We start from the raw sequence: 19,259 nt of genomic DNA on the forward strand, positions 1-19,259 counted from the left end.
CTAACTATTTTCATCCATTACAGCTTTTATTTTCACTTCGATAAGTTCTTCTACTCGAGCCAGAACACTTTCTATTAAATCAAAAGTGAAGAGAGCAGAGTGTAAAACCTGAAATGACAAAAGAGATTATTTTTATTAGAATAATTTTTTTTCTCACTGTATGTTTATGTTTGTCTCCAGATGCAAAAAAAAACCTTCAGCACTTCTGAATGACTTCAAAGGAAATGCAAACTCACCTGAAGCTGCATTTCAGTAGTCATGGCAGGCATCTTTTCCCCACTAACAGTTACAGAACAAACTGTGTTAGGACTCTGCGCCTCTGTAGAAGAGAATAGGCAACCAGAGCTCAGGCTGCTGTTTCACATAACTTTTAGAATGGAAATACTATTTAATATATTAACATTTCTAGACAGTAATTGTTAAAACCCACAAACCTAGGGATTGACCAAACAGAGGACAGAAGGTGCTGAACCTTAAGAGGAAGACAGTTTGAGCTCGATGCTATCTCTACACTTGCTGTAACATACAACTGCATTACTAAACAGGCAGTATCTGCAACCCGATTATATACAGCTAAAATGGTCTTTTAAGGGAAAAAGAACTTCTTAAATCTGGTCATTTTTTGATAAATTCTTAATATTTCAATATCCAGAGAGAGAGTGGAAGGTTCTTTAGCTTGACTTAATGAATCCAGACATGAAATACTTATTAACAAAAGGCTGCGGGCTTCTCTGTTTCAGGCAGATTACTTGCAGCAGGCAAAACTACAAGGACAAAGCTGAAAACTAAGGGGAAAACCTCTTACATTCAGACCACGTATCTGAAATTCAACATAATGGTTACAAAGACTACACATTGGGGAAAAAAGCTAAACCAATTACAGCTACGAGTTAGATGTTCTCTCCCAAACTCAAATCTCTTTATGCTTTGTCAAAGGCTAGATAAACATAAAAGGGACCTAAAGAAAAAGCTTCCTAATTCATTTTAAAGTATTTCCTTTACAACGATACCCACAGGTTGCCTTCAGAAAAATTCCCCTTCTGTGCCTCATACTTATTTAGCTAACAACAATAGAAGAGGATAAGACTTGGGGCAAAAAGCTTTACTGACATCTTTGGTAGCAAAAGCAAGAAGTTCCTTGGGCTGTCTTGGTTATACTGGAGATCACAAAGAGAGGATCTGACATACACTGAGATCGCCTAAAGCAGCTACAGCTCTTACGTCCTGTGGAAAGTGTCTGCTTAACCCAGAGCAGAACCTGATTCTGTGTGTCAAATTTTAAATATGTTTGTATATATATATATATAAATCCTTGTGTAATTCTTCAGGCTTAAGAGAGCACCTGTTTGCTGTGTGAATTATTTCTCTTCTTGTTAACCTCCCCATGCCTGCTATGAAACCTAAGGGCTATATATTTCAGAGACACTTAGATGTCAAACCTTAACAATCAAAAGTATAAATGCAGAACAAGCTTTGAAGGTCCTTATACAACATTTCTGTCAGGTTTCCATATGTGATGAGAGATAAGTTCTGATTTTTCTGATTATAAAAATTATTAAATATAGCAACTACTGAAATATTATTTGAAGTTTTGAATACAGTCAACAGTTGTATAAAACATGATCTATACAGCACTCACCAATTCTTTGTTTCCAAAGGACTTCCACAGTTTCTAAATACAAACAAAGCTAAGAAAAAAAAAGAAACCAACTAACCTTTTTTGTTCTCTTTCTTATTCTTTATTTCTGCTTCATAGTGTGCTTTTGACATATTGAGTCCTACATGCAGTGGCTTTAAAAAATTTTGCTCAATCCTGGGAATCATGGTCCATACTCCAGTCTATCCAAACAGAGCAGAGAAGGTTACAAATCAGTTTTAAGGAAGCATTGCAGTGCTAAGTTTTTGAGCACAAGGTTTTGGAGGAGTCTTTGTAACACACACTTCTGTGCTGGGAATAAAAAAGGGAGAAAAAAAGAATGTAGACTCATGCATTTAAGGATGAAGAGAATCATGATGGGTGTTTAAGCTTCTCTCACATTATCTGTTGAAAATTAGAGGATGAAGCAGTCAAAAAACACATGGGGGGAAACTTGGTATGTAGGCTGATAACTACAGCAATGGAAATACACATTTTTAACTTGGTCTTGTAAGCAAAACTGAAAGGATCTGGAGAAGTTGGATGGGAGCTACTAGCCACTTTCTTAGGCTAGAATCTCTACCGGGAGTAAAAAGCAGTTGTAGATATCTTAAAAGATAATTCAGCAGCAAAATACAACAAATTCTTAAATTCGTGTTTCGGAATTAACACTGTATTGTGATGACAAGTGAAAGCCCTGATAAATGTCGAGCTCCTCAAATACGTAATGGTGTTATCTAAATTGCATTCAATTTAAACAGCCTTATAGGAATGTTCCTGGATATGCTACTACCTCTTCCTTGGCACAGAAACCAAAGTGACCATGAACTTCTCCCCAGTTTGGCATGGGTGAAGGGAGAGGTTTACAATAATGGCATTCAGGAGCAAGAGATACCAGGAAAAGATGCCTAAAAGCAAGGCTGTTCAAGGCTACACAGCACAAGAGGAACACTTCTCTGCCTTGGCACCTTATAAGCTTGTAGTTATAAAACTGCAAGAAGGAAACAAATACAAAGCAATCTTTGTGTCTTTAGATATAGGAGCCATTTATATGGCTCCTTTCTTCAGACAGTATCCTCAAAGGGCAGAGTAAGGTCAATAAAAATAATAATTACTACATAGTACTATTGATTCCACTGGAAAATTCACTACGTTTTAATGCTAAACAGAACAAAGTTAGCTGGTCAAACAAGAAAACTGGTAATAACTTCTACCAGGATGGGGCTAAGAATGAAGAAGTAACTTTGAAGAAAAACACTGATTTTTACTTTATTAATGAAGGTACTTTTTACCCAGCAATCGAAACATCTGAACTGACAGAAAAGGAGGCATTTTCTTCCCGCCCCACTTGCACTATATGAAGGGAAATAGGTAGAAAGTCAAAAAGAACTGGCAGTGTTTAAATGTAAGGGAAAACTTAAGAAGAGGTGATGTTCTTTTCTCCTCAAACTGTAGGGACATTCTATGCCAGGCACTGTTACAGCAACTGTGTGCTACAATATTTGAGATTTTAATAACAATAGAAGAGGAATTCTCTCTTTTCTTAAAAAAGCTATGCATTTACATGAAACGGATGGACTATAATGAGCACTTAAATAGTGATCACTCCTTAAACATGATGAACAGATACAGTCTATCAATAATAACTACATAAATAGTAAATAAGAAATGCACCAACTGCTATTAATTTTCACTACAGTTTTGGTTATCAGTGCAAGCTGTATTATTATTCTTCTACTTAGACTAATGCCATTAGGCACTTAAAAAACTTGTGTTCATGGATCTCAAAGTGTTCTAAAAACAAATTATAGATTTTTTTCTGTATTTTAGAAAACAGAAAATGATCTGCTGAAATCCATTACTCCAAATCATAAAGAAAGTCAAGGAACTAGGGGAGAACAACAAAACACCTTAGGATACTTAACTGCTGGTTAGGATATTCATCTGAATGTGATATTGCTTATTCAAGTCAAGAAAGGTTTAACTGTACTTTAAAACTGAAAAGCAATTTTTCTTTAAACTGTCATTAATTGAAACAACTATTTTAATGCAAAAAAATCAAAACATCAGTACTAAGGAGCTAGCTGATAACTGTTCACTACATGATGTACTAGATTAAAAGCTCCTGAATTGCATAAATTAAAGGAATGGTGGAACATAATGATTTTCTTGAAAGAGTCAACAGAAGTTGCATTTAAGATTAGAAGTAGCAGCCACTTAGTGGTGGAATGTAATCAGAAAACCAAACACAAAGAATTCCACTGGCTCTTCAATGCTGTAGTGACACAATCCCAAATAAGTGCACTTATAAATCAGCTGCTAGAACATGGAATCCATATATCGACCAAGCAGTGAAATTAAAACAAGTTTCCCCTTGAGTGTCCAGGAACACATTTCCATCAGCTGCAGTTGGACAGGACTGACTGTACACAAAACCAGCAGATTCATCACAGTGTATTACATTGAGTAGCCATAGAGCAGCTGAATAACAAATACACTTTGCACTGATCTAACAAATGTTGCTGACTGCTTCAGACAGCAGAGAGCTAAACAAAAGAGAAGAAACAGGTGGGGATTACAACTAAACCTGTAAAATCCTGCTTTAAACTGAGGAAGCACAATATTATATGGGTAAAATACATACGGGCAATTTCAATTTTTTAAATATACTGCAAAGTTTAAATCTGCAGAGTACTCCTGAAATATCTACATTCAAACATCCATATACTGAAGTGAAGGTAAAGAGCGATACCTATAATACATACGTAAACTGCAGTGGTACGCAGTTTGGGCTGGCAAGTTACCTGTGTCCATAAAGCATTCTAAGCTGTTTCCAGTAAAGCAACCTAACAGAAACTTGGATGGGTTTGGCCATTCCTTTTGTTACTTCAGCAGATGGACCTTACAGATAAGACTTTTTTGATGCTAATACCCGAAGAAGTTTTTAACATGTACCTGTCATGCACCCACACAGGCGCTGTAAATAGAGAGTATGGTTTTGTACAGCTAAAACCTATTTAAATATGTTTTCTGAGAAATCATAATAGTAACAACTTCTAGCACACTGCACAAAAAAAAAATTTGCCTAAAGATGAATAAAATGGATCTCTTGAACTGTAAAGCTTTGTATTATTATTACAAAGAAATCCAGTTGGAAGCTTGAAGAATTCCAGTGAATAAATAAGCAGAGTAACAAATACTGGGAACACTTGATAGAGATGGTGATTTTATAGTGACATACTATGATGACAGATGACAGCTCATCAGACAGAGTAAAAGCATTAGCTTGCTTACAGTAACAGTTAAGTATGAATGCAATCAAGTGTTATCAGAATAAAGAAACACATCAAGTATCTCCTAATGTAGTTAATAAAAGCATCACTTATGGATTACTGACCAAAGAAAAATGCAAAAGCTTGGGTTTTAATCAAGGATAACAGTGTTCACATGAATCCAGCTCTCAGCCTTCAGCTAATCAAACATTTTCAGATCAGTTATCACTTACCTGATTATCACTTTCACAATCTTTAATGACTAAGTATCTCAGCAGATTTAGTGATGCCATAATCCTGCAAATTAAAAATGTACTATTTATCATTTAGAACAGATTTGTATTACAGGGATAGTAATTAACATTGTCCATTAGCCAGACATCCTAAAAATACCCATTTGTACAAAATACAGCCACCCATCTGTTGAGCCGTACAGCTTAGTCTCAAGCACTGGTGTGCAGTAACATCCATGTTACAACAGTTGGCACTTTGCAAGTAAAATTAAAACTGTCAGCAGGTTGGCAAAGGCTGGTGATTGTGGGGGAAAGAGTTCTCTGAAGAGATAGAACCTTTGACAGAATTTGTAATATGCATCTCCAGTGATCCAATTCATTTGAAACTAATGTGACAGTTTTCTTATCATTGTCTTGAATTCCCAGTGCTTTTTGAATATGCTTTTTGCTTTTATTTTACCAAACTTGTTAGCAGAAACTATTTATTGCTTCATTCAGATAAATAATTACACATCATACACCTGGATTTGAAGTAGTTATGTGTCCATCTGGACACTATCACAACCTATTGATTTACAAGCCCAACCTTTACTCTTGATATAGGAAAAGACTTGTCCTCTATATGAGATTTTCAGAGACATTTCAGTTATATTTTATATTACTCAATGCAAGTATTTGCTATTCAGGTGGCTCTGTGTTCCCATTCATGAGATACTGGATTCCCATCAGCCATCTGTGAAACAGCCTCCAAAATATTGTGTGCTGTAAGTTGTATCTGGAAATTGTTATTCCCCTGTATCATGTAAGACAACACATTTCTTCTGGTCCTCCAATTGGTCCTCCAATTGCTGACAAACCAAATACTCCTAAAGAAATAATGCTCTACCAATTAGTGCTTGCTTTTGACACCTGAGGCCTCATGTCCTCAGGGAATGGAGGAGGAATTTCGTTCTTATTAAGGTCAATCTATAGCATTGTGACATTATTCTATACAGAGTTAGTTGAAAGGATGTTCAAAATAAGTGATCACTTCTATTTCTAGTTCCAAAAAGTTACAGTACACTGATGTTGTCACCTAATTACATGACACTGTACCTCCCACTGCAGTCAGGTGGTTTGAAGTCTTTTTAAATGATTAAAAAAAAGGAGAAAAGCCTCTAATTGCAAGTAAAACTCACCTATCTGAGTGTTGCAGAAGATCTGTCTCAGCACCTTCTGGAAGCAAAAACACTAAATCTAGAAGGGAGATCAAGTGATGTCCTGTAAACCTGGTGTTGTCACACGCCTTCTGAAAAGAAACCAACCCCAACATGACAAGTTTAGCTGAGTTCAAAATTTAATTCTTAAAGGTATCTTACATAATTTAACAATAATCTTGTGAAACCAGAACAATGTTGGGGAAGAATGAAACACTGGAAGCAGTACTGTCTAATCACTACGGGTGATGGGAGTACACAAACTGGTCTTTTCATAACCCTCCCTACTTTGTCTCTCTATGCCAAGCTGTTCCTTTCAATTCTCCACCTTTTCAGTATCCACCATCAATATAGTTAGTATTTGTTTTCATAAGCTTAGCAAATGGTAGCAGGCACTCTCTTTTTATTTCTGTTGAAATAGTCTCTGTTCCATACCTCAATATTCATTTCACCATAGTGACAATTTTTTATCTATTTATTTTTAAGATGACCAGGTGGTTTAAGTCTGCTTTGTGTAATTCTAAACCCAGAAATGGATTGGAAGAAAAACAGATTAGATAAAGAGACGAGAAAGGTTAAGTCAGATCAGATGAGGGTCCTGGAAAGATTAAGACTACCTGGGCACAAAAACTAAGATGAAATAAATTGATAGCAATAGGAAATTGTTATCATGATGTCTACAGCAGAATTCTTCGCAACAAACCTAGAATATTCAAATTCCTATGATGAACTTATTAAATTATTTGTCTTTCTGACAGCCAGGGATCTCTACATGGAAAAATGCATTAAGAGAATTCTGAACCTGCATAGTAAAAAAATTGGTTAGTAAGGAAATTTCAGAATTTACTTTTACCTATTCAACCTCGGTGCAAGCCCCTTTTGGAACACTTTTCATACTATCCTCCTCCTCAGCCCTGCTGATTCAATATACAGGGCAGACTATGATCTAACAAATAGTAATTCACTGTTTTCTAACATAATTATGCTAGCATAAAATATGCACAACTTTAATGTATTGTCCTATTTGACAAAAGCCAGTATCCTTGAGAATCAAATTTGGTTTGGAAAAGGCCCTAAGCAGTTTAAAGGGAAAAGAAAGAAAAAAAAAGAAAAACAAAAAATGAAGAAAGGAGTTAATGATTTATTTTAATTAATTTTTCCAACTTCCTGGTATAAATGATTATAAAATATGATCTTTAAATGGCTTTGATCTAGCCTAACCATTTCTGATGAATTGAACATTCATGACGCACTCATAATGTAATGATGTCATCATACAAAACAGGAAAAAATTAGTAATTCTGTCTGCATTTGAATTATAGTCAAGAAATGAAGAACTGTGAGGGGAAAAAATCCACTAGGGAGTTCCCCTTAAGAAAGGGGCATGTACCTTCAAGCACGGAAAAGATACTACTTCTGAGAAAAATGCAATATGATCATGCAATTAAAAAACACAGTTTTAAAGTTATAATGTAAAAATACATATGCAGGATATATGTGTATACATACATAGCATAAGCTATATTCATATTTTTAATTATATAATTTCCTGATCTTATGTTTCTTTCCAAAGCAGATTGTTTTTAATGCATCCCTCAAAGCTTAAGCTGTACACGTTTTCTCAACATAATACTGACAGAATTTGGGGATAGCTCCTTGTTTTTTACTGGGAGTAGCCTCACCGTTAGTGATAAGTGAATCTGATCTTTTATATTTTTAATAACGTATCCCTCCACACCAGCATGGTTGCTTGTCTTCAGGAGACACCTTCAAACACACAGAAAAAAGATAGATATTATCTCTTCAAAGCTGCCTGTATAGTTAGCTCAAAACTTAAGATGACATTATGGCCTTATTCACTAAGTGGGAGTTTTACCACAGAAAACTGACTATGTAATCTTTACACACTAGCTTACATAAGACAGCTGATTTTATGGGAGGCAACTGAAATTGTTTATCCAAAAAAATTAACATAGTAAAATTAATGTGGTTTACCAAACAGACTCTCAGAAATCACTGTATCTATGCAGTTAAGCTGCAATTAAACTGATATTACACAATGTACAGTAACTTGGCTGCATACCTGAATAATGTGTGTTTTCCCTCTGTGTCAAACTTATTTATGTACAACTGCAAAATATTTAAACTTTTCTTTCTCTGAAGAGAAACAAAAAACCAAAAAGATATTATGAGATTGATGCTAATGAGATAAATTCAGCACTCACTTAACTGATTCTGTAGGTCAGATTACATACCAGATGTTCTATGGGACAAAGGGTCATAACTTTCACCAAATCCTGCAGTTGCACCAAGAAAACATAATTTCTAATTAGGTACAGATTATTACATTACATCATACCAACTAAAATCTACTCAAGACATTAAAAAAAAAACCCAAGGAAACAAAACCCACCAGAGCCCACAGAACCATGCCTATGAGAAGTTCAGAGAAATTCCCACTAGCTTCAGTGGTTCAAATCCCAGGGCTGACAGACAACACTACTGTTGGGCAAAATAAGAATTTAGTCAAGAGCAGATTTCTAAGGAAGAGGCAAGCACCATCTTTCAGCTAAAATCAGTGCCCACCTGCTTCAGTGGCCTGCACATACTCTGAAGTATATTTAACTGTCACTAAAACTTCATGCTGTATTGGGCAGAAGAGACAGTCAAGTCTGTATTGCAAGACACTGAAGGTATGAATTTAAAGACACGAGTGTATAAAGGGTCAGAAGTATCTCAAATACCTAGACAACAGCCAGGTATTATTCACAATCAAACTTCAATGACTTCTGTACATTGCTTCTTATTACCTGAGGTACATTAATAAAATCTCTGAATTCTAAATACTGATGGAGAAGGCTATTATCTTCCATTCTCAATAAACAGCTCTCAAACAGATCCTGCAGGAGGGGATTAAAAAAAAAGAAAGCTGGCAACATTTTGCACATACAAGACATTAATTTATATGCTTAACCATTAATATGCTTCATATGCCATTAATTTCGTGGCTAAAACCACCTTCACTATAAATGCTCACTCAGACACTCAAAGTTTGTAGGAGCTCCAAATGATAAACAGAATGAAAACATTTATGCATGTGTGTAAAATTCAATAAATCTGTGTTTGTAAGACTAAAGAATACCTAATTAAGCCTCAGAATTTTTCTGAAACTATTATCTGAATTATCACTTGTACCTTTCTTACAAGGGAAAACTAAAGTTTTACCATTACTTAAACTGGGAAAAGCAAACATTATAATAATGAAAATTTGAAAGAAAACTTACAAGTCCTTTAGATAAAATAGATTCTTCTGTTCTAGGGGAACAAAAAGAAGAATCAAACTTGAGTTGTTAATCAAAAAGACACTGTTGCTATTTCATCAACATAAACAAGAAGAAATACCAGAACAGGGATCAAAAAGAACTTGTCCCTCCGCAATTTCCATTCTCTTTTCTAAATGTAGTATCTTCATCATTCCTCCCTAAGATTTTTAGAATAAACTGAGTTGAAAATTAGATTCCTCTCTCTTCAGGGTCAAAAATGACATTTTTTCTCCCCTCAATTTAATTCCTCAAAAGCAACATCTCATACCCCACAGGTATCAAGATACTGATTAACAAAGAAAATGAAACTTTCCGCAGATGATTCCCTTTGCCGAGTTCTGCAAGGCTAAGGAAAACACAGCAGATTCTAAATTAAAAAGACCAGGAAGTTTTGTTAAGTTACCAGGAAACAGTAAGAAGTCGTAACAGGAAATTTCCTTTCCACAGCAGTGGTAGAAACTATTTGGTCAACACTGCTGCTTACAGAAGGTGAAATAATCACAACATACAGAAAAGTCTGGTTTCCTTGAGACAGCCGGACCTTTGATCATGTTGCATATTGTACAAGAATACATCCAAATTAATATTATCGCAATAGTCTCCTCTGGTAGTAAACTAATCATTACAGAAGTACAAGTAAATATACACTCTAATTGTTCTGTATGTGTTTGAAAGACCTTAATTTTGCATTTTCAGAATAAAGTTCATAAAAATTACATCACGATACAAGTAGAAAACAACAAATAAATGTTTTAGACAACTTTTTGTATTTCTTGATAAAAGGAGCCATCTTGTTGTGGAAGTTAGCATTTTAACTCTCACGTTTAAAAATCATCTCTGATCTTATTTGGTACGTTCAAAATGTGATTCTATGAATTACTATAAAAGATCACACCCAGTATCTAGAACTCCAAATTCCGTAACTCCTACCTTTTCAGTAGCACTTCAATATTCGTCATATTGCATTGCAGAAGGTATGACGGGCTGAAAGAGAAAAATACGGTTTATGTTAAACTGTATAAGCCATATAGATTTGCACATAGTTAATACATTAGAGTTTTTGTAAATAATATAAAAAATCTTCATAATATTTATAATTTTGAAATAGACACAAAATAATACGTCAAATTGCTGTTAATAACCCTTACATGGAAACTGTCTACAAATACACAATTAAAGATTTAATACATCTTAACTTTCAGCAAGTGACTAATCCTACCAGTTTCTTTAAAAGTACACCTCACCTAAAATTAAACCCTAATAAGAGTAATCTACCGGACTAGGGTATGTTCTTACATACACAATATAAGCTACTTGAAATATAAATGCATAAAGGCTGGCATAAAACACATACTAGTGAAATACAGTTTTAATTCATAACTATTCACAAATAATAGGTTTTCTTCTGCTCAGAAAGAATCTTGAAGTACAGACTTACAATATATGAGAAGACCAGTTCTTACCTAAATACCATTGGAAAGCAATCAATACCAAAACGCTGAACAACCATCAGATATGACAGGCATGCCAAAGATTCAGCAATATTCTTTTGCTCTATGTCTGCAAACTCTTGATTTTCCCATTCTGGATTTTTGCATTTACGATGTAAAAACACCAATGGTATCAGTTCTTTTATATCCCACAAAATGCCCTAAAAAAGAAAGACAGATTGCCTATAGCAGCCTTTAAAAGACCTGTATACCAATTAAGTTTCAAGGCTGTAACTGTATTTACAGTAAATTTGCTTACATAGCATAAGAATAAATTAATATAAACATTTGGTGAGTATTTATGATATGTACACAAACATTAAAAAAGACCCTGCAGGAAAAATAACTACTGTTAGAAGAATGTTACTAAGATAGCAAAGTCAATCACTCAAAAGTTAGCAAAAGACAAAACACAGTCACCCTGCAAACCCCTAGTTTGACTCCCTTATCCACAAAGCTATGAAGAACGGTAGCTTCATGATGACATCATGCCACAGGACCCCTCTGTTTTTCAGATCACAGAATACTCAGTATTTTGTTTTCTACTCACTTATCAATGTGCAACACAGTATTTACCTACTAAACACAAGCCCTGCTTTAAAGTTAAGATCACTCTGTATGGCCTTTTTTTCCGGTGATGTACAACACAATGACATTCAAGTTCTTCACAAATCCTAGTGTGATCCCCCCCATTCACATACATTTATGTGGAATAGGAGGTAGTGTATCTCCTGTTGTGCCTATTTTGAAAGAACAGCGAGATCAAGGTCAACTCACTGCTCTGGGGTTGTCCAAACTGAACATCCAGGATCCCACATTTTAGAAAATTAGGATTACACAAGGTGTCATATAGTCAAAACATGACCTTACCTGCAACTCTTATTGCCCAATTCCACCAACAGCAGAAGTGAATTTATTAAGAAAATTAATCAAAAGTAGCATAAAGAACATGGTGAGAGCATAATTAGCATAAAGAACATGGTTTCAGACTGCACCCAACAGGAGAGGCAGGATAAAAAGCCAGTTTTTCAAAGCACCCTTCAGCTATCTTAACTATGAGGTCATCTTCTGGTAACCCCTGCCCCTCCTTCACTGTACACCCTGAAAGTCCTGCAACAAATGAAGTAAAGGTCTCAGAGATGAGATTCTCTTTCACTGCACAAGCCCTGATTGATACCACAGCAGTTCCATCTTATGCTAAGACATGCTGTGGAAAAAACCAGATGTGATCATGATAGAAAACGTAATTATTGTTGAAAAACAACCAAAAGTTTTGCTAACTGCTTAGTGTGCTTCACTTCACAATCTTAACATTTGGCTATAGAATTTTATGTGAAAGAATGCTTAGATTTTTAAACACAAATTGGAGAAGAAACAGAGTTGCATCACATGGCGACTTCCAGATTTCCTCTACACATAGGCACATTTGCACACATATAGTGAGCGTATTTATGTGTGCTTTCCTCATCCCAGCTGGCTTCAAGTCTTCCTTTTGAAACTCATCAGTAGTTCTCCTCTAAGCAGGGACAGCCTGTGGGGTGCTGTGGTTTAGATCTGTGACCAAACCAGCTGCCACCTGGAGTCAAGCCACTACATGTGGATACATGTAAAAGAGGAAATATTCTTTACCACATTCGAAACATGAACAAAGCACAGTTCTACTTACTGTAGCTTTATTAATCACACCTAGTTCTATTTCTGAAAACATCCATGTATTGTGTGTTCCAACATATGCATGGACTGTATTTGATTATCTTCTTAAAAGGAGTGGTTTTGCTGCAAGTTTAAATAAAATTATCTACACCCACAATAATCTTCCTCTAATAAAATACAACTGCTATGTAAAACATTCACAACCAAAGTAACTGTATTGGTGTTCTTTAAGTTAGCTAGCACTGCACTAGGCACATTACGAGATTTCCCTTTGTGTAGCACGCGGAGTAAAGGTAACATGTAGATTTTACCTTGACGTAATACTACAGCAAAGACAATCCTTTAAATATTCTAACAAATTCATACATCACCAAGAAAAAGCAGCAATTACAGCAAAGTAGCAACTGCTGATTCAGAGCAGTTCAGACTGGTTTATCAAGGAGAAAAACTGTGTCTGCAAGACTTGTCATTTCCAGAGATGGGACATGGAACTATTCTAGTCCTTTAGCTACGTGCATATTACAAGGCCCAGTAAGTCATCCTACTAACCAATAAAGGAACCAAAGTGAACTCTGGAATGAACTGTAGTATTTCTGAACCAGACCACTGTTTTGCAAACACTGTAATTAGTTTTGACTGCACTTACAATAATTTCAGCTGCAAAATGCCGAAAGGGATGTTCATCAATGCCTTCAAGTTCTTCAAGATGAGCTGTCAATAATGGGTATTTCAGGCTTTTCATACAGCTGAAATAAAACCAGGTGAAACTAAATCACCAGTACGGTCACAAATACAGACAATAACACTTATGACCAAAACTGAAGTCTATACTCAGAGCTATGCTCATTAGCTGCTGATATTCCAAGGAGAATAAAATATAAAATGTCTCCTGTTGAAGCATTCCTTAGACTTCACCTCCAGAATATGATTATCCTCACTGTTGGAAATTTGAGAAGCAGAGGAATACCAAATCAGCTTCACAGCACAGAGACTAACGCTTGTTTACTATATCCCTGCGCTAATAGATAAATAACTAATCTTTACCTTTCTTCTCTCACTTCACAAATATGTAATGCATATTTAAGTTTTCCTTCTTTTTCAAAATACCACATTAGTTAAAGTTGGCAGCATTATAAAACACTAACAAGATGATTTATTTACTGCCTATGTAATAAATGCCTACTGTTCACTTCGTTAAGTTATAGGAATATATTACACTGACATAAAAAGCTCACAATTTTAATAATTCTTCTTTCAGCTCCGTGTCATTATATTCTGATGACTTCTCCATGCTTTTAACAACTTCATTCACAAAAGGTTTAGTGAAGTCCACCACTGCATTACAACACTGACAGAGACCCAGTTTATCTTCTTGTATTTGTTGTTTTGTGTATGGTACAGGTAAGGGAGTAAGCTGATTCATGATCATGGCCAAAGATAAACCCACTGAGTAGGCCTTCTTGTTCTGAAGCTTCAAAAGCACTGGGGGAAAAAAGAAAAAAAAAACGGGTGGGTGGGAAAGGGAGAGAACATTTTGAGATATGAAGTTATTATTTAGTACAGGAAAATGTGAAGAAAAATAATGTAACTGCATAAAAAAGCCTTTAGTTTCAGGGACTGACACCTGAAATCACATGAGCAGATCAGCAAGACTGAACATCATCAGCTAGTTTGATACGCTGCCATTAAGATGACCATATATTTGAGGATGACAAAATGTCATGCATTTCAAAACATTCTCCCTTTCCCTGTAGCACCATAATGAGGAGTGAAAAAAAATCTCTTTTTAGAACTCGTCTAAGTGAAACAATACTCTTTTATTTGACTTGGAAAACTCACTTATTGCTTGACTCCTCCTGTGCCTGGCAAAACCAGAGACAATGGCTCTTTCTGGTGAGATCTACCGGAAGCAGCCCAGAAGCGTTATATACTCCGTGGTACAAGCAACTGCTTCCCAGACTGAGGAAGCAGCACAAGTGGCTCTCTGCTTAAACTGTGTCAGTGCAGGCTAACTTTAGCTTGGTTATCCAAAAACCTACATGCTTCTCATTACCAAAACACTCCTCTTGTTAAATTCTAATACATCTCGGGATTGCTAGAATCAGACAACACTTGATTTCATCCCATGCATCAAAACAGAAACTACTTCTTGTTACCTACTTAGTGGGTGTCCAAATCAATCACTTTTTTTTAGTTTTTATACGTAAGCCAGAAAAATGCTACCCCCTAATCAATCAAGTGTTTCAATCTGCCTCAATGTGAAATTAAGTTCTATACTACGGGAAGATGGAATTGTATGTTCTAAAAGTTAAATGAGGAAGAATTTCACAAATCCATGTGATTCTCTGTGTAACAAAAATATGACTGGTTTACACCTCTAAATGTAACTGTTACAGGACCACATTCTTGTAAATGATGGAAAATAGCTGAATATTGCCTTTTCAACTGATGCTATTAATCCCACCTAAAATCTTTTTCTAACAGGCCAATATAAGTGTGCAAGTTATACCCTGTGTTATTTTGCAAAACATAATAGTCTAAAGCCCGTCAGGACAGACATATCCTGAAACTACTCCAGCAAAGATTAAACTAAATTGATAAATAATTGGTAAATGAAAAAATTATTTAATTCTGAAATCACATGAGAAACTGCATCTTACCTGTCTGCAAAGGCTGAAGCAATAACATGACAGTTTGGCACACTCGCTCTCCAGAGGTCTGCTCAATCTGCTCAAGTAAACCCAGAAAAAGTTCCTTTGGATTGCATAGCTGCAAGAGAGGAACAACATGTATGTTTTAATAATCATGGTCATAAGCTAAAAAATTCATCACAAGGAAACTTCAAGACCAAAGGTCCTGAAAGTCAAGAAAGGAGATCTGAACAGCCAAGATAATCTTTAAACAAACAAATATAAAACAGTAAGTACTTCCCTACAATTTTTACCTTCTGTAGAGTCTATGTATACGTGTACACTTACGAAAACATAAATAATAAATAATGACACTAAACTTGGTCTCTAAGGTCCATAAAAACCTCACAGTACCTTAGTAAAATAATCCTTGGGAGTAGAGAGAAAAACACTTTAGTGTGAATTTAACTCCAGCTATAGAGTTTATAAATTTTTTTTTATATACATAAACCAGATATACATATACAGATTAAATCCTTTTTTTCCCTTACTGCTCCATCAGAATCATCAGGTAATCACTGTCATACTGTATCTGCAGCAGACAAGAGCAGTATTGCTGTGGCTGCTCTGACTGCAGCAGGTGGCTATTTTCATGAGTTCTATGTGCCTTTTTCTTATGGGTAATGCTGTATCTTTTTGTTTTGCCCAGTTACTAACTTCACCAGATTTGTAAGAAGTTAATTGTCTCTGAGAACACTAAGCCTGTGTCTACTTCAGATGAAACTGAAAACATACCTGTGCCAACTGCTCTAATATCTTCAAGCAGTGTTCTCGCTTATGATCTTCCTTTTTATACATAAAAATACATCTAACCAGGGGAGAGATGAGATTCCAGCCCATATTCTTGATGATAACCTAAAAAAACCAGATTTTCAGATAATAAACCAAAATTGGATATCTTCTAAATCCAGACAGATTGTACCTATGAAGGCCAAAAAGGACAACAGATTGATGTTGTAAGCAAAACCATAATGTCCTTAAAAATTTAACAACTATTACCATAGAGGTCTGTATTTCACATACACTGTATTCTCTCCCCATACCTATAAACACAGTTGCATATTTTGTATAGTTTTCTTCAATGTGTTAATTTTAACATGTCACTATATATGTCTAAGGATTTATATGACAATACATTTAAGCCAGGACTGAGTAGAGGAGTTTAACTGAAAAAAAGAACATTTAGACAAATTGTGTTTAACCCGAAGGGATTGAGATCTTCAGTTGTTACTCCAAACTCACAAATGCAAAACCAGACTATGAACCCCATGTAACATTGCCAGAACATTCCATCCTATACTTTACGTCTGAAATTCATATTTAGCTGTGTGCAAATTAGTATATTCTCCCAACTCCCCAAAGTGCCTACAGCCACTACCATCTCTTACATTAGCATCAGCTTAGTTGGTTCTTACAGTGTTGGCCAATATTATTATATCCATCTATGCCGGGTTGAGCCCAGACAGCAGCTAAGTACCCATCAAATGCTTATTCACTCTCCTCTCCCAGTGGGATGGGGGAAGAGAACGGGAAGAGCAGAACAGAATAACTCATGGTTTAAATTTAATAAGTGACAAAAAGGACAAAAGAGAGTAGAGAGGAAGGACAAACCAACCCCCAACATCAAACCAATGCCCAGCCAGCCTCCAAGCAACAGCTACTTTGAAAAACAGGTCTCCACCCCCATCTGTTTTTATTGCTGAGCAGGATGTTATATGGTATGGAATTCTTTGATCAGGTGTGCTGTTCCAGATGTGTCCCCTCCAAACTTCCCTAGTTACTGAGGGGGCAGTGAGAAATGAAGGCCCTGATGCTGTGCAAGCACTGCTCAGCAACAGCTGAAAACACTGGCTTGTTATCAACAAATCTAAAACACAGCACCACACAGGCTGCCATGAAGAAAATCAACTCCATGCCAGCCAGACCCAGTACATCACCTGAAATCCTGCCCTGCAGAAAAGAGACACAGTCACTTTCAGTTATGCTTTTGTCCTCTCTTTTCTCTTTGCTTAGCCCAGTCATTAATGGTTTTGTTAAGATTACTGTGACGTGGTTTCTGTGAGCTACCTGAAGTTACACAAGAATGTGCACTTACACAGAGAAACTTAGTACAAACCCATATGTACAGCCTTGCTCCATGGTGGAAGTAGCTTTCCCTTTTTAATAAGCAGTTTTATCTATTTAGTTGAGTTAGTGCACAAGTAATATGTAGTGCAAACTTAAAACTCACCTTATTTTTCTCATTTTGAATTACTTCTAATAACTGAGCTGCATACCCATTTTCTAAACATTTCTGACCTGCTACCTGAAACAGATTAAAATCTTCTCCTTTGAAGTCAGCTTCTTCCAGAATTTGCTAGAAAGAAAATATGCATGTTCAATACCACACTTATAAAAGGCAAATAAAAAATAAGAAAATCCAAGCTTTCATATCAAGATTAAATATAGTGTCATCGTAATTTTCTTAGATACATATTTCCTGCATTAAAAAAGCTACAGAGAACTACTACAGAAGACAAAGCAGGATTTCAATAGTACTTTCTAAGTCTGACTACAACATACTAATTGGAAGACGTGTTTTCTACAACAACCTGCCAGGGATTTGTTCCTTCAGACAGGTACTGCTGAATACAAGAATACTTCTTTCTCCAGGAAGCAGAAGTTGTCAAGCATCTTGGGTAGACAAGTCCCTTAGTGACATTGTTTACTGGTGGCCTTGGCAGTGCTGGGGAATGGTTGGACTTGATGATCTTAAAAGTCTTTTCCAACCTGGTTCATTCTGTGATTCTATGATAAGCACTATAGAGAAGTCAATGAAACATAAAGGATCAACTTAGCTGCCCAATGAGTTCAGCTAACAACTGTCTTCTGTTTTGGGGTAATTTTGGTTCTAATTACAATATATGAAAAGAAATGCACACTGCTTGCACTTGTTACTCTTATGGAAAGAAAATTACTTACACATCTTTGTATTATGGCTTGAAGTTCATCAACCGCCATTGTAGTTTGCCTTTGTTCTTCTGGCATTGAAAACTAATTAAAGAGTGCAATATTAAAACACATGAAGTGAAAACAGAGACAGACACTACATTTTCTGTGCCTTTTCTCCTCAGCCCTATCTGGAACAGTCTAACCTCACGCCTGGGATGTGCACAGCCGATCCAACCACCATGCCAGTTTATATCAACTAGTCCAATCAAGATTACATATATAATAACATTTATTTCTTTCTAGTCTGTAGGTGAGACTATTTCACTGGACTTTCACCTCTAGCTACTACAATGTAAGACTTTCTTGCTAAAAACAATTAGCTTAAACATTTGAGTATCATTAAGTATCTACAAGGTTTTACATAGTCAGGATCACGTATTACAGATAAAATCAAGCTTGGTTATCCCATGTGATATATCATAGGCATAACCTTTAAGCAATGCTATATGCCTAAACCTGGTTATATGATCACTATGAGCATCAATTACTTCCACACCTGGATAACTCTTCACCAAAACACCCAAGTTCCACATTTACACAAACACCTCAATGTAACATCCTCAAACTTTCCTCTTATGTTCATCCTCTGCTGTGTCACGCAACATCTGGATTACTAAAATATAAACTGGATGTTTACAGAAAAAGAGGCAAAAGCCTAAAAGGCATCTATGCGTGAGTTTTATTATTCAAACAACAAACAACTCATGTTCTATTCCCAACAGCCTATTTTAACATTTTCACATCACTGCAGTCTATTCACGTATCAAGCCTGTCA

The 19,259-nt window shown here is 35.8% G+C and overlaps 1 protein-coding gene across 1 annotated transcript; it reads right to left on the reverse strand.

Moving 5' to 3' along the window:
* GLMN (glomulin, FKBP associated protein) lies at positions 1 to 18,520 on the reverse strand (the record flags this gene model as incomplete). The annotated part of the gene is made up of 18 exons (XM_080622642.1): positions 1 to 108; positions 237 to 319; positions 1,716 to 1,839; positions 5,142 to 5,205; positions 6,320 to 6,429; positions 8,020 to 8,104; positions 8,421 to 8,494; positions 8,593 to 8,634; positions 9,148 to 9,237; positions 9,622 to 9,652; positions 10,591 to 10,644; positions 11,124 to 11,311; positions 13,450 to 13,549; positions 14,039 to 14,285; positions 15,464 to 15,572; positions 16,229 to 16,348; positions 17,724 to 17,849; positions 18,455 to 18,520. 18 exons carry the CDS (start codon positions 18,518 to 18,520, stop codon positions 1 to 3), a joined length of 1,821 nt encoding a protein of 606 aa, XP_080478768.1.
* Positions 18,521 to 19,259: the final 739 nt, after the last annotated feature.

Source organism: Psittacula echo (assembly GCF_963264785.1).
Source record: "Psittacula echo genome assembly, chromosome: 7".
In the NCBI taxonomy this organism is placed as follows: domain Eukaryota; kingdom Metazoa; phylum Chordata; class Aves; order Psittaciformes; family Psittacidae; genus Psittacula; species Psittacula echo.